Source organism: Phaenicophaeus curvirostris, chromosome 1 (genome assembly GCF_032191515.1).
Source record: "Phaenicophaeus curvirostris isolate KB17595 chromosome 1, BPBGC_Pcur_1.0, whole genome shotgun sequence".
NCBI lineage: Eukaryota > Metazoa > Chordata > Aves > Cuculiformes > Cuculidae > Phaenicophaeus > Phaenicophaeus curvirostris.
The window spans coordinates 179,707,546-179,729,457 of NC_091392.1; the positions used below are offsets into that span (position 1 = coordinate 179,707,546).

At 40.4% G+C, this 21,912-nt stretch overlaps 1 protein-coding gene across 2 annotated transcripts in view; it reads left to right on the plus strand.

Annotated features, from left to right (window-relative positions):
• FNDC3A (fibronectin type III domain containing 3A) overlaps positions 1 to 21,912 on the plus strand; it is a 123,962-nt gene that overhangs the window by 66,972 nt on the left and 35,078 nt on the right. For both annotated transcript variants that reach the window (XM_069881377.1, XM_069881385.1), the window contains 5 exons: positions 4,015 to 4,252; positions 8,105 to 8,377; positions 10,108 to 10,166; positions 20,419 to 20,576; positions 21,758 to 21,817. In XM_069881377.1, the coding sequence (XP_069737478.1) occupies positions 4,015 to 4,252; positions 8,105 to 8,377; positions 10,108 to 10,166; positions 20,419 to 20,576; positions 21,758 to 21,817 (788 nt within the window). The remainder of the gene's footprint in view (positions 1 to 4,014; positions 4,253 to 8,104; positions 8,378 to 10,107; positions 10,167 to 20,418; positions 20,577 to 21,757; positions 21,818 to 21,912) is intronic.

Here is a 21,912-nt window from a genome sequence, read left to right on the forward strand (position 1 = left end):
TTATGTATGTACGTAGTTCATGTTGCAGAGTTCCCTGCAGGTAAGCAATAAGACAGATCAGTTAGAAAAAAGTGTAGCAAACAACATGGAAAAAATGCCAGCTGTCCATGGGGAATAAATTATCATATAATACATGTTCCCACAGCTTATCTTAAAATGGGGCTCTGATTTTCTCACTGCTGTGTGATTCCTAGTTTAGATGCCTGAAAATTAAATGTGAGCTAGATAACCTGGACATCCTTTAAAGCAGATTAAAGAGATGATTCCTATTGACTATTTTAGGCACTTGTATTGTAATGCGATGTGTGGCCTTCTAGATGGTGTCTCTTTATTTCCCTCATCTATGAAACGAGCCTAAGTCAGTAGGTCAGACTTGGGAGTTAGAGCAGATGACTGCTGCTCTCCATAACATATGATGATGATCCGATGGGTCTTTTCCAACCTGGTGATTCTATGATTCTTTTCTCACAATGTTCTGTTGTTGTGACCAGTCTCTTTCTAACTTGGCATGCATCCCATGATGCATCCCATACGCTGAGAAGAGACTACAGCATGTAAAATGCAATAAAAAAACCTCACAGTGTCCAGCAGATGTTGGACTAATTTTCTGAACTGCATAAAAAAAATTTGTCTTTTAGCAAAAGAAAAGTCTCCTAGGTTAGGAAAACTAGTGCATGGGGTCTCCATGGTTTTACTTTCCAGCTGTTGGGAAGTTGGCTACGTTGATTCCTGTATCCTTCACAGCTGAGTTCCCAGACAGGCAGAAGAAACAGGAATTAAAAATAATCACGGAAGTCAATTTACGTTTAGGTCATAGTAAAAAGTCTTAATTCCTCTTAGAATTAACTTTTTAAGAACGGAAAGAATTTTTTAGATAATTGAAATTCAAAGTTTTACCATATTTGTTGAGAACTTAACTTCAGTTGATGAAGTACTTAATGTTTAAGAAGTTGTGTAACCTGCAACAATCTGGATAATCTTTAAGAATTTAATTTAGCCTTCCACTGAGGACGGCTTGCAGCAGACAGGCTGAAGGACTGAGTCTCCCTGGGGCACACTCCTTAGCCTTTCAGTGGAGCTTGTTAGTGCAAGCAGGTGTTGTGCTAACACAGAGCTCTGACTTTTGAACTGAAGGTGCCTCACATCTATCCAGCTCAGAGTGCAGGTGGAATGAGCTCATGTCTGCTGTTTTCATCTGAGTAGAAGTGTCATAGTCCAAAAAAAACCTGTAGTTTATAAGGCTTCTGAAGTATTTACTGCTGACAAAACATTACCGGCCGTTGTGGTTTATGATGGAAGTTCCTGTTACAAGCCAGAAGATTAAATAGGCGTCTTGCAAATAGGAAAGTCTCAAACTCTCGAGCTAAGAGCTATCCCAGGCTTAATGCAGCCCCAGCAAAGTAACTTACATGGTTTCTTCAGGCATGGTATGTTTTTAAACATCAGCAATTGCGGATTAATTTTGAGAGAAATTGGAAACCATCTAAATGTCTGAAGTCATCAGCCTGGAAGAATAACTTCAGCATAACCATCTTTTGCCTATCCATTTTCATTTAGTTCTGTTATGCCTCTGCTTGTTTCAATTCCCATTTGGCAGTGACAAAGCATACTGTCCTCTATTGGAAGTTGGGTATTACTACAGAGTAAAGCATGTTTATTTTTCTTATATCACATAAATAAAAAGCAATTCATAAGCTTATTTGATTCTCCCTTCCTCTTCTTTTGGAACTGTAGTTCTAAAATGCTGAAAGAAAGCACAACTTCCTTCATCTCTCTAAGATGTCTAAATTCAGTTTCTGTAGTGAGTTTTCCAGTGTTGGTTGGTTGTTTCACTCTGCCAAACAAGCCTGTGCCAGAACTATGTGTCTTGTTAGTGCAATTAGGATAATAGCTTGTTTGCTTTTTTTATATTTAAGATTATGTACTTGACGTGATGCTCTAACTGCTTTCTGGAAGGGTTTTATCTGGGTAGTTGCCTAGTAGAGCCCTACTATTGAGAAGCTGTTTGATGTAGAGACACAGTTACAGACCTATCAAACTTTTCATTTTACACTATTGAACTTAAGTTCCCTGTTGCTATGAATTTGGTATCTATTTCTGAATACTTAGACTATCAGCAGACCCAAGAAAACAAATAAATTATAAACTAAGTAGGAAGCTGTTTCCTACATAATCTGCTCATAAAATCATAATAAATTGCAATATTTTTTGTGTGCATAAGCAAATAGGACTTAAATAATTAAAACTGCACTTCAGTGTTTAGAAAATTTCATTGGAAAGCAGTTTTAGTCATATTTACTGTTCTTAATATATCCAGCTTTTAGATACCACACAGCTATGGTTGCACGGATACGAAGAGTGTTCTCTTTAGTAAAATTATTCTTTCCTGATAAGGGATAATTTCTGAAAATAGCCCATTTTTTTAGAAATCATATGGTATGTATGTATTTTAAAGCTGTGTTCACTTAGGTAATTTGTATTAATTTCCAGCACTGTATTTATATAAGAAAGATGGGATCACCTCCACTGTGTACATACTTCTATGTCTTTTGACTATTGTTGCTTATGTATAAAGATCTTCCTTTTACCATTACACCAGAAGCACACAGCTTTGTCTACAAAACTGTCTGCCTCAGTATGGCAGAAAAGTTCTGCAACAGTTTCCTAGACCATGTTTGCTTACCTTGTATTGATTTGACCAGCAGGATAATTTTGGGGTGTGCAAATTAGATACTGTCAGAGAAAACAAAAGCAGAAGCTCCATTCCAGATGTACCAGGTACACACCAACCCCTAACCACAAGCATGGTCAACCCAATGATTGATCCTTCAAACAGCTCTTTGTCATGTATCCAGTGTAAGTGTTCACACCAGGTCACGGGACTAAATATAGCCAAGCATAATTCTGTTAAGCTTAAAACAGTGGAGGTGAAAGCAGCTTGGCATTAAGTGCTTTGATCTACTGATCTTCTCCTGTCGCATCGGATTACTCATTGGTGTAGGTGTACATGTCCCTACCTGATTTCAAATACCTGTGAAAACTTATGTCATAGGGTTGTCTTGTCCCCTGCTTTTGAATATACTCATGGTATTCCTGATTCTGTTCTACTCTGTTTCTGAATAGATGTTTCATCCAAAAATTTACATCGCAGTCCTCGCTGTGACGTTATTTCACAGCATTTTACTAGGAAGCAGATACCAATTTATTCACGTTGGCATCCCAGACTCATAAGGTTCTTGGACACCACAATACATGCAAGTCAAATTATGCCAAGACCATTTCTAGGTATTATCAACAGTCATGTTGATTTGCGAATTTACCAGTAGTGTTACCAACACAGGATCACAATGGTAGCTTTTCCTGTCTGTGATGTGCATCAGGGAAGGACCCCTGCTTCTGATCCAGCTGATGACCAACTTGCTGGGTGAACAGACCTCATACCACATAAATGGAGAGAAAAAAGGCACAATGGGGACTGATCTTTGCTCTGTCCTCTAGCACTTACCCAGGAGGCACTTGCCGTACTGCATCTGTTGGTCTGCAGCAGCCACCATCTACATCGCACTTTTAAAGCAAAAAAACAAGCAGGTCACTTCCAAGGAGCAGTCACGTTGTTATACTGTAAAACAAATCTGTGTAGCATACAAGCAGTGTGAATGAGGGTGGAAACAGGACCCTGGGGAAAAGCTGGGCTCGTGCCATACGTATGCCAGATTCTGTATAAGATTGTTAAAGAAATCTGACTGTACAATGTTTTTCTCAATCACATTGAGAAATTATTGGCATTATTGTAGTTAACACACTTAAAATAGATAACCCTTTAATTGTCCTGTTCTTTTGTAGGCTCCTGTGTTTTCCTTTTCTCGAATGTAAAGAGTTTTACCATTGCTAAGTTCTGTTGAAATATCTATAGAAACATACCTTTCAGACTATCATTCCAAATGTGTTCATTCTTCTGCTTGTTGCTAAACATTTCTTTTTTTTTTTTGGTACATGATGTCTCTCACTGTACAGGTTATTGAGGATAACGGTGTTCGAAGGGTTATGGTGGTTCCCCAGGCTCCAGAATTCCATCCTGGTGGTCATGCAGTGATACACAGGCCTCCACATCCCCCTCTGCCTGGCTTCCTTCCTCTTCCAGCCATAATACCCCCTCCACCGCGTCATATATACTCACCCGTGACCGGAGCCAGTGACATACCGACACAATACATTCCACAGTATCACACCTCACAAGTATATGGGGATCTGGGTAAGTGGCTTATCAAATATTGCAAGTTCTATCAAAGGAAATGATACACTTGTACACCATCTGTGATGCAAAGGTACGGGCTTTATGAAGCAAAACTTATAACTCGAGTGGGAGCTGTTCACAAAAGATTTAAAAGGATACTAGTCTTGTTTTTACTGAAGCTTATTATTCCAGAAGTTCTTCTAATTAATTTGACTTGTCTATTCAGTGATCCATTAAACATACAGATTATTTCTTATGTGTATCAGTTGTAGATTTGCTCAGGAAAGCAATGCGGGAAGTGTTTGTAGTGATTCAGCTGATGCCTTCCCCTGAGATTCAGCATTTAAATCCAAACCTGAGTACTGTTCTGAGATATCATGTCTTGCAAGTATCCTGTTTGAAGCATGGAACAGGAGTTCTTAGTATTGATTAAGAAAAAACGTTTGCTGTTTTTCATAATACTGTGCACATTTACTCCAATGTCCCTATTGAAGTCCAACTTGAGTAACCAGGTACTATCAACCTAAACTTAATATTGTGCTTGAAGCTGACAAAATGTGTGTGTTTGTCCACTAACTCAGTGGTTGAGTTGCTAGGTTAATATTTATATTTGTGGTAGACTTGCTTTTCTCTAGATAAGCTTCAGCTGTAAGGTAGATACTGACCTTGAAAGATTTTCATAGAGCAATGCCAGGTTGCTGCTTTCAGAGAAAGAAGCTAGAAGCTATGAAGGCGGAGACTAAGTGCAACTCCCTCATGCCTGTTGATGTGTACATTCTCAGCATTTTCTGATGCTACTAAAATCAGCTGAAAACATCCTCCGTGTAGTCACTGTGCTTAAATAGTCATGATGTTCAAAGCCGTCAGATGAAAATATACCAGTGTCTTGGTCTTCATGGAATTCTTAGTGTTTCTTTATTCTTAAGTTGTACTTTATTTCTTCTTTGCACTGCTTTGATAACAGTACATTATTAGATGCTCTTTGGGTGCTTATTTATAGTTTTATTAATTTCTTGGTTTCCTGTAGATGGCAGTTGTTTGCTTTTAGTTTGCTAAGTTAAGAGATTGGAGCGTGATAATTAAAGGAGTAAAAGAGAAAAGATACTTCCTAATACACCAGTATGTTTTAGATTTCTGCTGTTAGATTATATCCCTTTAAATATGAACAGTGATAATTTTCTAAACTGCTAACATAAAAAAATGATACAGTGGGATTCTTTTATTTTGCTGTTTTAAATATACAGGTAAGATGCCTTTGGATTTAAGGAATTAGAGGAGTAGGGATGCTTTAATTGGTTCCATATTTGCTGCAGAGTTCATATTCAGTTATGTGCCACTGACTTTCACCATGACTTTCAAAAGTCAAAGCTCACAGTTAGGCTCATATATGACCAGTCTGAATTTCAGAGAATTCAGAGAATCATTTAGGTTGGAAAAAACCTTTAAACCGTAAACCTAACACTGTCAAATTCTAAACCATGTCCCTAAGCACCACATCTACACATTGTCCAAATACCTCCAGGAATAATGAATCAAACGCTCCTCTGGGCAGCTTGTTCCAGTACTTGACAACCATTTCACTGAAGTAATATTTCCTAATATCCAGTCTAAACCTCCACTGGTGCAACTTGAGAGCATTTCTTCTCTTCCTATTACTTATTAACTGGGAGAAGAGACCAGCACCCACCTCTCTACAACCTTCTTTCAGGTAGTGATAAGGTAGTAATAAGTGTAGGCAGTGATAAGGTCTCCTCTCAGCCTCCTTTTCTCCAGGCTAAACAGCCTTGTTCTCTAAGTTGCTCTTCATAAAACTCATTCTTCAGCCCCTTCACCAGCTTTGTTGCTGTTCTTTGCACACACTCAGCACCTCAGTGTCCTTGTAATGAGGGGCCCAAAATTGAACACGGGTAAATTTAAGGGGATGGGGAGAAACCCAAAAGTGCTTCCAGTGTGGTTGTTTTCTAACAAGAACACCTAAGTCTGTAATGATAGTGAAAATCAAATTTCATAGAATCAAAATCACCAGGTTGGAAAAGACCTTTCGGATCATCGAGTCCAACCCTTCCTATCTGCCACTAAACCATGTCCCTGAGCACCTTATCTACCCATATTTTAAATACCTCCAGGGATGGGGACTTAACCACCTCCCTGGGCAGCCTGTTCCAGTGCCCAATGACCCTTTCTGTGAAAATTTTTTTCTGATATCCAGTCTGAACCTTCCCTGACACACCTTGAGGCCATTGCCCGTTGTCCTGTCCCCTGACACTGGGGAGAAGGGGCCAGCTCCCTCCTCTCTACAACCTCCTTTCAGGTAGTTGTAGAGAGCAGTAAGGTCTCCCGTCAGCCTCCTCTTCTCCAGGCTAAACAACCCCAGCTCTCTCAGCCGTTCCTTGTAAGGCCTGTTCTCCAGCCCCTTCACCAGCTTCATTGCTCTTCTCTGGACTCGCTCCAGAGCCTCAACGTCCTTCTTGTGGTGAGGAGCCCAGAATTGAACGCAGTATTCGAGGAGCGGTCTCACCAGTGCTAAGTACAGAGGGAAAATAACCTACCTTGTTGAACCTCATGTCATTGGACTCAGCCCAGCGGTCCAGCCTGTTCAGATCCCTTTGGAGCCTCCCTACCCGCTAGCAGATTGACACTTCCACCCAGCTTAGTGTCGTCCGCAAACTTGCTAAGGGTGCACTCGATGCCTTCATCCAGGTCATTGATAAAGACATTGAACAGGGCTGGACCCAGCACTGAGCCCTGGGGAACCCCACTTGTCACTGGCCTCCAGCTGGATTTCACACCATTTCCCACCACTCTCTGGCTGGGCCATCCAACCAGTTTTTCACCCAGGAGAGTGTGCGCCTGTCCAGGCCAGAGGCTGACAGTTTCCTAAGCAGAATGCTGTGAGAGACTATCAAAGTCTTTACTGAAGTCCAAGAAGACCGCATCCACAGCCTTTCCCTCATCCAGTAAGTGGGTCACCTTGTCATAGAAGGCAATCAGGTTAGTTTGGCAGGACTTGCCTTTCTAAGTAGTCATAGCTTATCTAGTCGTCCTCTGTCAAATTTTCTGAGAATTAAGCAGCAGTAAACAAACCAGAAACTTCTCCAAGTTCTCTAGTTTTTTAATTTTGCTCTTCTTGCAAGGAAGATGTTTACTTGATTTTTTTTTCTGTACTTCCTAGCACATAAGGAGTAAAAGCTAATGGATTTCATTCTTCAAGGCCACGTGATCCAGCTGAAAATGTACAAATTCTTTGCCTGTTTTGAAGGATGTTGTTTTTTGAAAGCTTTCATCATTCATCAGAGATACAGTTACACTGAGGAAAGAGTTGTTGCTGTGTTCTGCACTGTTTTAATGTTCTGAGTCATTAAGCTGTTTCTAAGCATAAAGATGAAATGGATAAAAGTGTTAGAATTGGACAGAAAAGTTCACCAATCTGCAGTTTATTTTTCTGCATTAGTCCAGTACGGAGTTTGTTCCACAGCCATGTTCTGACTCAGATATAGGACTGAGTACTTACAAGACCTAGTCATACAATCTTCAGTTAAAACTTAAGTAATTTTTACTCAGCATTAGAGCAACCCTCCTCCCAGGTAGTAAAGTAGCAAGTTTTTTTCTGTGTATACTTTGTCCTGTACCTTGCAGCTTAAGGAAGGTTATAGAAACATTTTAAGACTAGTTTTTAAGTAGAAAAAAAAATGTGGGAAGGAACGATTACACTTTCTTACCCGTTGTTAACATCCAGTTAGTGTGTTTTAGTTTATCCACTGGGCACTTCAGTTTTCCATATGTATATTGCATATTGCATTTTTAAGTAGATGTTTAATTACAATAAGTTCTTAGTGATTATTTTTAATTTTTTTCTTTACTTTCATTTAGATACTCTGCCTGCTCATGGAAGATCCAACTTCAGAGATGAAAGGTCTAGTAAAACATATGAAAGGTTGCAAAAAAAATTAAAAGATCGACATGGAACTCAGAAGGATAAGTTAAACAGTCCTCCATCATCTCCTCAGAAATGTCCTTCTCCTACAAATGAACACAATGGACTTACAAAAGGACAGGATGCAGCTGGTATAAGCACAGGTTCTACCAAGAGCAAGTCTATGGGTAAAGGAAAAAGCTGTTCTCAGACAGACACAGAAGTAGAAGGTAAGTGTTAAGAAAAATTGTGTTTGTGTGCGTGTGTGTGTGTGTAATGCAACTCCAGTGTCTGACTGGGAATAAAACACCACACCTTGACAGTCTTGAAGTTGAGTTGTAGCCCTTAACTGCCTTGACTTACACAGAACTGAGTTAAGGGCAGTCAGCCTGCTCCTGACATTGGAACAATGGGCTTAAGAGAACATAACTACTGACATGCAAGTCTACATGTAGATTTGAGCAAATCTTCTTACTCATACTTCATAGCACTGTTTAAAGAAAAATCTATGCTTTGTTCAGAGTTACTGGTGCTTACATTTTGAGGAATCACTGTGTATTGATGGCTTGCTTGATATTGTAGAAAGCATGGAAAGAACCAGCTGTCTGGTACAGGAAACCTGTGTTCAACTTGTTAAAGAGGAGTATTTTGTAAAAGAGATACTGTTGTTATATGAACTTCACATAATGCCTGTCCCTACCAACTTGCTAGTCAAAGGGCTTTGTAGAGAAAGACTGGTCCTCACACTAGTCCCCATGAGTATGTGTGTTCTAAAACGCTACCACTGGGGGTGTGTTTATTCATAATACCTTTATTTCATGAGGGAGCTTGTGAATCTTAGAAATGGACTGAATTCACTCAATATTGGTCTCACAGTCATTGTCGAATCTGATAATGTGTCACAATGCAACTTTCAGGTCATTAGCGTGGCACTTCAGATTGAGAACACAATGTCAAAGACTTGTCATCAGCCGAGTACAATTTTCTCAGAATAGGCAGCTGTAACTAGTGATACCGAGGGAAACCATGATTTTCTCAACTCATTGAAGTTTGCTTTGAGGCCGTGATTTTGTGCCAATATGTATGAGATTGCTGTAGACCAAAAGGAGTGTGAAGAAAGTATGTCTGACTAAGTGTAGATGGTACCCTGCGAAAGCTTTGTACCAAGAGAATTATGCACTATGACTTAGACTCGTGATAATAAACTGAAGTCAGAAATGCATGTAGTTAGTTACAAACTTAGAAATATTAAGTTGGAAACAGATTTGATGTGTTTTTAAAGAATTTTATCAGGTTTGTTTTCTTTTTAGTTAAAGACAGAGTAAGTGAATTAAAAATACCTAGACACGCCTTCAAAACTGAGTAGCCTCTTCACTTACACAATTGAGATAATAAAATTATAATATTGTGTGAGAGAAAGTACATAAAGCACTTACTATAAACTTACCAAGTCCTCTATAAAGCTCCGCTATACCTTCAGCTGAAACAAACCACCTTAGATTCTTTCCCTGAGATGTAACTGAAGCCTAAGGTTTTGCCCTTGCGGTTGACGGAGGCCAACAGTATTGCCATCAGTTCTCCACATGATGTGCAGTAATATATTAAATAAGTACTGTAACTTGACTACATCTTCATCCTAAGAGATATCTATAGGAAATATCTCAGTCAAGAACTTAAGTTCTCTAGAGCAGTGATTTGTTTAAAGTTATACATTCATAAAAGATAACCTGGCTTTCTGTATTCCATTAAATCACAGAACAGATTTAGAAATAGTTCAGTATGAACAACATCTTTGGAAGCTTTTTTGGTTTTATGTTGCTCTAAATGAAGCTGGCAATGTGTTCTATTTTATACATGTTTTAGTCTATGTGCGTTGTTGAATTTGGAGACCTATTTTACTGTAAAGTCAGTCAAAAATATTCACAGGTACTTTTTGTTTGCTTTTATTTTGTTTTTTAAGAAAAGGATGAAGAAACAAAAGCACTTGAAGTACTTCTTTCTAGTATAGCCAAGCCAGTGGTAAGTAAATAAAGCTTTTGATAAAATCAGAATGTATCTGTTGCTAGTTTATACATCTCCTTTTCTTTCTCCAAGTTTATAGGATCTTTGACTTCCCACACTAAAGAAAACTTGCTTAAGTTGTAGTCACTGAAATGTAGATGACTAAAGTAATTTTTAGTATATTAGCACTTATGAAGCTACAGTTGTCTTGATACTTATTATGTGGAATTATTCTTGTTGACCACTCTGTGAAATCTCAGTATTAACGGCATTATAAAAACTATATGTAGTAATAGCTTATAACATTGCCAGTAACATAGTGATAATGCTTAACGTAAGATGTTGCTTAACAGTCTCTCTTACTGCAAAATCTGTTCTCAATTTCTTGTACCACTGTTTAGTTTTAACTCTTCAGGAAACAGTTGTACGCACCAGGTATCTCTAGGCATACGAGATACCTGGTGATGTTTTGGAAAATCTTATTTGAAAAGTAAAGAAAAGCTATGGCAGATTTCTCTTTGAGAATCTCCAGGTAGGAGAGACATAAAATTTACAAGGAATGTGACTGTCAGCAGTGGGCTTCTCACTTAACCTGACTTAACCTACTGATATCTTTTCAGTTTGTAAAAACTGTGTTTTGTAACCTCTGTGTAGAGATTCTTTAAAGAACTGTTGCCAACTTCATCAGTTTATTGTGTTTTAGAATAGACCTGTGTTCTTTTCTTTCATCAACATAGACGTAAGGAGGAATTTCTTCACAATAAGGTGGTGAGGCACTGGCACTGGTTGCCCAGGGAAGCTGTCAATGCCCCATCCCTGGAGGCGTTCAAGGTCAGCTTGGACAGGGCCTTGAGCAGTCTGGTCTGATGGGAGGTGTCCTTGTGTGTGCCAGGGAAGTTGGAACTAGATGATCTTCCTTTCCAACCCAAACTATTCTATGAGTCTATGATCATTCAGACCTTCCCTGGTCCTAATCTTACTGTGAGGGTTCATGTAGTTTTTCCAAAAATCTGTTCCTCAATCCTCAGTCCACCAACTTGCCTGTGTAAAAGTAGTCTGCACTACCTATTGTAAATTTCAAAAAGTAACTAATAAAGAAGATAAAACTTTTATGGAAGGAAAGACATGCAGAGAAAAGAAGATAAAAGAAGGAAAAGGGGTCAGATGGAATGAATGGTCATCATCAGACTTCCAGCTCTGCCCTTCACCTCCCAGACAGCCTTGCTCCGGTTTTAGTATCCCAGTCTTGATTCCTCTTTCATATGTTGATTTACAGTCTGGTGAGATGAAGTGTGAGAGCTGAGGCTATTTAGCCTGGAGAAGAAAAGACTCAGGGTGATCTTATCAATGTATATAGATATGTACAGGGCAAGTGGAGGCACAAACTGAAACACAGGAGATTTCCTCTGAACAGCAGTAAACACTTTTACTGTGAGCATGACTGAGCACTAGCACAGCTTACCCAGAGAGTTTGTGTGTACTCCCTCTTTGAAGATACGGAAAAGCTGTCTGGATGTGGTTTTGGGCATCTGGCTTTAAGTGACCCTGCTTGAGCAAGAGTGTTGGACCAGATGACCTCCACTGGTCCCTTCCAACCAGCTATTCTGTGATTCTGTGGTGTTCCAAGGACTGAGTGGGGATTGTTATTAGAGAGGCATCCTGATGTGACCAAGCATCAGAATGGGTTAACGTGTCTTTAGGACCACTGGGTCTTTGGTGGCTTTAAGCAGCATGGAGGTGGAAGCTGTCTGAATCAAATCCTATAAGAAAGGCTTCAGAGAGCTGAGATGAAGAAATGGAGGAGTTAGCTGATCCTGGCTTTTGCTGTGGTGTGAGTAAGTATCCAAGAGAGTCAAGTTCAGTAGCACTTAACAGGATGACCTTGGCAATTGGAGCTAGTGGAAAGGTGATAAGAAGAACTTTTTGAGAAGAAACAGGGAGTGGAGAGAAAGCCTTGTGAGATTAAGTTATGGGAGAGAAAGGAAGTGAGAGAGTAAGAGACTGCTCCAACTGGCAGCTCAAGTCCAAAAGGTGATTAAGACTTGAGGGATCTTAAAATAGATGAGGAGTCTAAGATGAGAGGATGAGACCAGGAACAAGCAGCATAGTACATGTGAACTATTGGAAGAATGGGAGGGTGAACAATTAGCTTTTCTGTTTGTTTTTTTTACAAGCAGACTGATAACAAAAGGGTGGTAGGTACCTGAATGTCTTGTTAGTAAGACTGAGAGAGGGGGGGATAGTGGACAGTAATAACATGAGACTGAAACTGCCTGAGATAGATGAAGCTTGGCAAGACAAGAATAGCAGAACTTTATTGAGAGACTAAAGGGCTAAAGTCCGGTGTGGAGTAAACAAGGAGTACAGGCTGGAATGAAGAACTGTTGATTAGGACCAGGCTTCAAGGAGCTGGAGAAAAAGGGTCATAAGGGGTTATGGCTGTAAGAAAGGAATGTAAGTCTACATCTAATAGCACTGATCTTTATCCAAGAGCTGGAACATAATTCAGCTTTCCCACATCGTATCTTTCTTCTGACAGCAAGTACCTGCAAATTCCTACCAGCAGAAGCTTCCTTTCGCTGCCTATCGTTTCACTGCCTAGCTATGTATCTCATCTCCACAGATGTTAGTGAACACCTATTGCTGTCACTCCATTAGATCAGGCAGTAGAAACTTGTGCAGTGGATCTAAAGGCTCTTGGCTTGCTGTAGGATGATGCCAGAAAGAATTTAAGGAGTCATTTGCCACTATGATAAAAAAAATTGAAAATATAAATTATGTGTACACACACATTCTAGGAAAACGAGTCAAAATATCGAACAGAATTCTAGTCTGTTCTCAAAGTGAAGGAGGAAAGATTTGGTACTAATGTTGGTGCATTGTGTTGAAGATTACAATAGCCTTTTGGATTGGTTTGTTTGTTTGTATTTTAAATACAGCATCATGCTGTTCTTTCTGTGTGGTCCGTACCATTCACTGTACAAAACATAATATGCTTTGGGAACAGGTCAGGGCTGTGTAGCTAAAGGCACTGGTTGTCTTTGACCTCATTTGACTCTGAGTCATGAGAGTCTCTCCCAGCAAGGGAGCACAGGCCTACTTTAGCCACATACTGCATCGGCATGGATACAGGAACAAATTTTGCTGCCAGGTTAGCTTACTGCAAGATAGTGCTGTCACTGGGTCATGCTGGACACCAGCATTCTCAACATCCCTCAAGTTAGGAATGTCTGCTGTCCCCTTCTTAATTTCATGAGAATGTGGATGGTCTTTTCTATCCTAACTAGAAGTAGGGGGGTCAGTTCTCCAAATGTATGCACAGTCCTCTACTAGTGGTCAGGGTATGCAGGATGCCATCCAAGTCTAGAGTGTCATCTGTGACTGAATTTCCAAGGGGAATGACAACTCTGAGCTTCCTAGCGAGGTTAGAGTGAAGACTGAGAGTATGATCTGGTGGCATCTTCTGCCCTGTTGTTAATGATGTATGAAAAAACAATGGAGTGCCAGTACTGTCTTGTTTTCATTCACTTCCTTCCACCCTTAACCCTCAACCATCCATGCCTTTTGGGCAAGCACGGCATTTCCCCTCCACCATGTCCTTACTTCAATGTCATTGCACATAGCTGTGTGCCTGCGAGTGATCTCTTCAGACCTAGGAAGACATCGCAGGCTTAGGCAGTAGCAGTTTGCCACTAGTCAGTGTACACAAGGCAAAAAGCCAAACTTCTAGTGCTTGGAGAGCATTATGCTTTGCAAAGGCAAGGGACTGTCAGGGCTGTGGGTGGGTGGAAGACTTGCTGATGTTGCAGCTTGGGGGAGCGTGGTATGATAAGAGAAAGGGAGGCTATGTTACCTACTTAGGCCTTGCAGGATCGGTAGCAACCCTCCCACAGTTTCTCCAAGGAAACATATTCCTCACCCTCCCACAAGTGAACCAGGAGATTGTGTTTTCTCATGCCTTCTGTTTGTAGTTCTCATCAGAAATATTCCTGCAAGTTTTTGATTAATTTTTTGCCTGAAGCACTCACTGTGGGGATTGTACCATGGTGCTGCTCTTGATGGATCATCAGAATGAATTTCCTGATTGAACTTCAGTGCTGGCACAGGCAGTAGTTGTCATACGATCAGATGATCGTATGGGTGCTGTCCAGTACAGTGTCAGTTGTACTGTATCCTTGAGGTAGCTCCAGAAAACCCAGAGTAGGGCTGAAGGCTGTGACCTGCCCTGGGCTGTCCCATACCTTAATGTCCAAGTCCTGGGCATGTGCATCTAAATCAGATGGTTGACTCCATGGTGTGCTTTCATTCACACGTCTCTTTCCGTTCTGTGCAGTATGGAGCACATCAGCTTTGCTGTGTCCAGACTCCCATTAGGTGATTTTCATAGAATCATAGAAATCACCAGGTTGGAAAAGACCCACCGGATCATCGAGTCCAACCATTCCTATCAATCACTAAACCATGACCCTCAGCACCTCATCCACCCGTTCCTTAAACACCTCCAGGGAAGGTGACTCAACCACCTCCCTGGGCAGCCTCTTCCAGTGCCCGATGACCCTTTCCATGAAAATTTTTTTCCTGATGTCCAGCCTGAACCTCCCCTGGTGGAGCTTGAGGCCATTCCCTCTTGTCCTGTCCCCTGTCATTTGGGAGAAGAGGCCAGCTCCCTCCTCTCCACAACTTCCTTTCAGGTAGTTGTAGAGAGCAATGGGGTCTCCCCTCAGCCTCCTCTTCTCCAGGCTAAACAACCCCAGCTCTCTCAGCCGTTCCTCATAAGGCCTGTTCTCCAGCCCTTTCACCAGCTTTGTTGCTCTTCTCTGGACTTGCTCCAGAGCCTCAACATCCTTCTTGTGGTGAGGGGCAAAGGAACATGTTCTCATTTTCTTAAACTTTTTCCATATGGATCCCACATCCTTTCATATTTAGCAGTGTTAAATCAAGTTGGTAATGTGGTACTGCCACCTGCTGACCCTTCTGCTTAGGGAGGTCTTGAACTTTCCCTAGACGGGTGTAGGTTGGAGTGGTTCTGCAGATTGCACCATACGGAGTCCTCAGCATTTGAGCAGAATCCCTACCGGCTGTCATGTCTATTAACCCAATAAAAAAGCAAGCAGAAGAGAAGAGAAGGGGACCTGAAAAGGCAAAAGCAAAATGAAGAATGGAGCAGGAGGCTGAGTGTTTAATAAAGGAGAAGAAATAGGAACTCAGAGTTTGACTGTTTGTATAAGATACAAATCTCTTGGAAAGGGATTATGTTTTGTGGTTCATGCATTTCTGAGTACACTTATGGGCTTTTAGAATCTGGTGTGCCTTACGCACCAATTAAGTACCTTGTGTCACTATGAATGCAATCCAGTGTTCATATGCTAAAAGTGGTCTTTTGTTTGACCCTAATGGGGATAATGAGGCAATTCACTTTTGCAAGCTGGACTGCTAATACAGACACATCCACCTTTTAGTTTCCTCCATGCTAGGACCTGACTCAAGCATTGCACTGTGTGTTGCAGATGTGCACGGTGCTCAGAGCTCAGTGCTCAATTGCAGCTGCTGGAATAAGCATACAAAGTAATAAGTAATGCCAGGTTTTCTGAAAAAGCCACTCGTGAGTGTCTCAGAGCACCTAAGAATAGTGGTTTCTTCTGATCTTTGTCTTTGTTCTTCAGAAATACTTTTTACTCCTTATATTGCAAGGATTTGTCAAAAATATGTTAGTGTTTTGTGCTTGAGAACTGATTGGAATTTCTGAAACTCTAGTGATTCTTTTCCACAATGGAGCTCTGGCTAATGTTCAAAAAGTCAAGTACTGGGCTATTATTGAACAGCGAGTATAAAGGACAATATTGAATAGTGGCTGCTTAGTGAAGGGCTTAGTAATTGCTGTCATATCCTTGCGTCATGTGAAGCTAGTTTTTTGTTAAAATAGTATATGCTGATGTAATCTAGCCATAGTGCATATACATAATAGAGAAAAAAAATTTATAGGAAATCTTTCAATACTTTGCTTTTGTCCCTTATTAATTTTCTTATGAGGAGTAAAACAGCTGAACCTAGACTTATGTTTAAGAATCGTTCTCTTAGCTGGAAGTTGAATCTGGAAAGCAATACCAAATGTTTTATAATGAATTGAGAAGGACTTTAGTTTTGTTTTCTGATTCTCCCTTGTCAGTGCTTCCAGCTGTGATTTTGTTTGTGTTGTCCTACACCTGGGTCAGGGCAATCCCCATTTTCAGTACATAATGGGGGATGACATGGTTGAGAGCTCCCCTGCAGAGAAGGACTTGGGGGTGCTGGTCGATGAGAAGCTCTACATGAGTTGGCAATGTGCACTTGCAGCCCAGAAGGCCAGCTGTGTCCTGGGCTGCATCAAAAGAAGTGTGGCCAGCAGGTCGAGGAAAGTGATTCTGCCCCTCTGTTCCTCTCTTGTGAGACCTCACCTGGAGTATTGTGTCCAGTTCTGGAATCCTCAAAATAAGGGTATGGAACTGTTGGAATGGGTCCAGAGGAGGGCTACAAAGATGATCTGAGGGTTGGAGCACCTTCCCTACGAGGACAGGCTGAGAGAGTTGGAGTTGTTCAGCCTGGAGAAGAGAAGGCTCAGATGAGATCTTATAGCAACCTTCCAGTACCTGAAAGGAGCCTACAAGAAAGCTGTAGAGGGACTATTCATAAAGGCTTGTGGTGATAGGGCAAGGGGAAACAGATGTAAACTGGAGAGGGGCAGATTTGGACTAGGCTTGAGGAGAAATTTCTTCACCATGAGAGTGGTGAGACACTGGCACAGGTTGCTAAGGGACGATGTGGCTGCCCCATTCCTGGAGGTGTTTAAGGTCAGGTTGGATGGGGCCTTGGGTAACCTAGTGGGTAACCTAGTGGGAGGTGTCCCTGACCATGTCAGAAGAGGGTTAGAACTAGGTGATCTTTAAGGTCCCTTCCAACCCTAACTATTCTATGCTTCTATGATTCTATGAATCTATGATTCTATGAATGTGGTCTTCACCTCGAGCTGCAAGGGAATCTGTTCTGGCACCTGAGACACCTCCTCCCTCTTCTTCACTGACCTTGGTGTCTGCAGAGCTGTTTCTTGCACATATTCTCACTCCTCCTCTCTACTGCTGTTGCACAGTAGGGTTTTTTCCCCATTCCTATATCTGTTATCGCAGAGGTGCTACTACCATCACTGATTGGCTCATCCTTGGCCAGCAGCAAGTTCATCTTGGAGCCAGCTGGCATAGGCTCTGTTGGATATGGGGGAGGCTTGTAGCAGCTTCTCACAGAAGCCACCTCTATAGCTCCCCTGCTACCAAAACATTGCCACACAAACCAAATACAAAGTATGTGTGGATTTGTATGTATAGAGTATTTATATGATTTTTTACGTTGCAGCTTTTTATGCACCATTAGGATGTCCTTAATTCCCAGCTTCTGTGAATACTTTTCACTTTGCATTTCTGATCATGTTCAATTTCACTGACTGTTGCTTTTAAACTTTAGCAAATGGGCCATAGCAAAGCTTCAGTTTTTCATAATGTTCTGTAGTCACATACTCTGTTTACACAAAGTAAAACAACCAGAACAACCTACACAGTCACTGATTTTTAGCTTGGTGCATAATAATGCTTCATTGTGTTGTAGTTACTGCTCTATTATTTTAGAAGTCTTAGGGAATGTTTACATTGCCCTTGAGGAGTAACTCAGGATAACAATTTTTCATCTAGTCAGAGACTTAAAGAGCATTTCACCCTGTTCTCTGTTGATGCTTGTTGATATATAATGATTTCCACTAACAGTCTGGGTTTAATTTTCCTAGTCACTCGTGTGAGTTGTCTGTTACTCTGTAGTCTGTAATGTTGTCTTTGATCTCCATCCCACTCTTCTTGCTCTCTCTGTACTGAACAGTTGAAACCTCTAATCTTTTAATGTTCCAGTAAGATGTAATGCCACCTTTCACTCACACCAACCCCATTACTTCTCTGGTATAAAAGAAGATAGACAGACTAAGATGCATGAGGTGAAATGTAATCTGTCAGTGTTTAAGGCAGTTCTGGTAAAAGCACTAAAGATAATGAAACAGTAGAAGATAAAGAGAACAGTGAAAATGATCGGAGATTTAGATAAGTGAGGGAAGACACAAATGCTAGCAATCTTCAAATACCTAAAAAAACTGCAGAAAGGAAGGTCTCATGTTCAACTCCATGGTGACTAGGACAGAGGGCTTAACTGATAGTAAGAGAGATACTACCTGGACATTAGTGAAAAAAAATCAGTTTTTAAGGTTGCTAAACATAGGAATAGATCAACTTACAATGGACCTACTAGTCCTGGAGCATAGTAGGTCCTCCAGGAACCTGCACTTCCCTTCAGTAACCCCTGCTGCCTTTTGCAGCCCAGGAGGGAGGGCTTAAGACTGTCTTGAGAGAGAGATTTAACCACCCCAGAGGCTTCCCACAACTCCAAAGACTTCCAGAAATGCTAGGTTTGTACTGGGGTGACATTATTTCCAAGACATTGAGGTTTGTTGTATTTGATTTTCTTACTTTCCATTTGTCTGTCATCAATAAATTATTTCCTCTGCTTTGTTCTTGAAGTTGACTCATTCAGGTTTTTGTTTGGGATATTAAAGCAGTTTAGGACCACCAGTTGTGAAGATTGCATTTTGATCCTGGTACTCTGATAACAGATTTCCAAAAGCAATTATTCCCAAAATAGATAGGTATTACAGTCGTATTGTAAATCTAGTCATTTCATATGACTGTGTTTTCTATTCTCTTATGAAATCGGAACTAGTAGGCAGGTGGAACATATAAACCACAATAGCAGATGTGCAATATTAATGAACACCCACAAATTTCTAGATTTCCTTCTGTAATGGGTCCTAAAAAGTCATAATCACATGCGTGCACCAATGCACTCACCTACAGAAATAGGAGCATCCCCTTGCAGCACATATGGGTTTCAGGCAGCACCCACTCTTCTGGGAGTGTGGGTGCCCCTGACTTGCACAGCTCCTTTGGGATACATGGGCCCTTTAGCTTTGAATGTAACTGTGTTATTCTTTAAACTCCATTGTTCCCTACAATCTGCTAATCCATCAGCCATTGAGAAAGCTCTCCACCAGGTCACACACGCCCACCCAAGCTGTGGGTCCCTGCCTTCTGCACCCCAAACTGCTGTTGCAGCAGCTAGAGCGCAACTGTTCATGGGATCTGTCAGGCCTGGGTGGAGGTTGCAATGCTGCCAGGGCAATTTCTTACCCTGTCAGGCCTGGTGTTGATCATTGTTCATGTTTTGTCCCTGGTGTGAGTTTTTGTGCTACTTTTATACTTCTGAAGCCAATTCCTTCTTCCTCTCAGAAGTCTCTTTGCAGTTCCCTGGTACAAGGAGTCTGCTGGGGCAAACACTTCTCAGACAGCTGGAGGTGTTGCATTCACACACTGTTTATGCTCACATTTCTATCACACCCGCTGTTGTTGGCCAGGCCTTCATGCAAAGGTTGGGCTGTGCAGGCAAGCATCGCCATAGGAATTCTTTAGGATATTGCCTATATATAGGTATATGTACACGTACATGGACTTGGTGAGCAGGCCTGCATCGTAAGTGACTGAGCTGAAAGTACGTTTTATATTGTAATACTCTGTTTGCTAGCAGAGTACTAGATTAGAACGTCAGGTAGTTGTATCTCTGTTAATATCCTGACCAAAAAGTTTGCTGGGGCAGCTAACCAAATAGATTCTAATCTAATGGGAGAGTCCACTTGTCACAGTCATAATTCAATGGCCAAAGCAGAGTTTCTTTATGTTCCTGCTACAGTAATGCCAGTCATTTTTTGAGAAATTTCTGAGCCTCTATATATTTCATATGAAAATCAACTCAGCCAGAAGGTGTGAAAAAAATCACAGTATCAGTCACATTTAAAAAAATAAGTCTGAAATGTCCTTTAATGAAATGATTGATTCCTGATATTTTTGCCATCTCTTGTGCGTCGTAAATGATACAGTCATTTTTATGTAGCCCACTAGGTGGCATTTGTTACTTAGAGATTTATTTGTACTTAGCCTTGGACCTTAAAATTGCAGTTTTCTCATGACATTTCTTAGATTTCCAGTTAGATTTCATTTGTAAAAACTAATTAGTAGCTATGAGATGAGTATAATACTCTGATATGACAATGCTGTCTGGTTTTCTTCTCTTTTATTTTGTCCTGCATGGCAAAGGAACATTTATGTACAATAGCATTTAAAAAGGCAGAGGTCTCAAAGTTGTGTTTCTACAGGTATCAGACATTCAGGCAAGAACAGCACTGCTTACCTGGTCACCTCCATCCAGTGATACCGGAGAAAATGCTGACAAGAATGATGTACCAGATGTTTATACTTACGAAGTAATGATTTCAAATACTGGAAAAGATGGAAAGTACAAAACTGTATACATGTAGGTGTTCATTATTTTTATTTGTTTCCTGTTGCATTGAATTATAGGTCTTAAAACCTCATTAAAAATCTGCTTGCTGTTCAGAGATTTAAGTAATTAGCAGTTTTGTGCAACTTCTCCTTTGAAACAAACTACCTTTTTCAGTAGAATCTGTTCTGGTTTATTAATGAAGTCTCTACCATGAATTAGAATTAAAAGACTTTGTTCTTGGATGTTGGAAGCATGTTTTAATATCACTTATTTGTATTTCAACCAGCCGCATTAGAGACTATGAGTTCTCAATTAGTTATATATATAAATAGTGAGAATTACAAATAATTGTAGTTATTTACTTCAGCATGTGCTTCTGATACTAGTAAGGTTATCCCTTTCTTCCCTGAAAATGCTACTGGTAAGAGATGGTCTTAAGATATGGCGTAAAGTAAGTGGATTCACACAGAACGCAACTCCAGCAGCAGCAAAACAAAATAAAAAAACTCTTAAATTGTTTCTTTCCTAATACAATGGGTTTTAATTGGGTTTTTGCGACTTGCAGAAATACAACAGAAAATTTACCATTAAGGGTGTAGAGCTCTACATATCTTTATATTTAGGTAGTGTGTCTTACTCACTTTTCCTAGAAAAATTCTCATTATCCAACATTAATCATAAGGTGGATATCCCTGTCCTAGAAGCTTAGAGGGAAAGAAATGAGCTTTGCTAACATAAGCAGATGTCAGTAGAAGCAAACTAATACTATAGTTGTCACTAAGGTACCTTTTCTGTTTACGGGGCTCTAACAAGCAGATATGTGCAGTCATTTACAGTTTCAGATACTTGGTTTTTTAGGATAAACTAAGCTTCTAAAGGCCTCAGTACTTTGATGGGTTTTGTGTAATAAAGTACACGTGTGCACATGCAGCTGATGTTAGTGAGTAAAGAGGAAAATATTTATTCTTAAAAAAACCCCAAACAAACAGAACAGCAATAAAAATCCAAAACCAATAGGGATCAAATATGAGAAGCTTCTAAAATTCAAAGATAAATGAATTTTCGTTTTACTATATTGAGCAACAGAAACAAACCATTAGCAAATGTATTTCTTGGAAGCAGTGTTAGTCAGATGAGTTAGATGGTGTGTATCTTTTTATAAATGTATGGGGTGCTGAAGCAGTCTTAAACCAAATAATTTCTCTTTCCAGCGGAGAAGAAAACAAAGTTACTGTAAATGATCTCAGGCCAGCAACTGATTACCATGCAAAGTGAGTATCTCCTTCTTTATTCATTAAATTCAGTGGAAATGTTTTAAAAGTTTCATTGGATCTGTGTATTTGCATAAATAAATCTTCAGAGATTC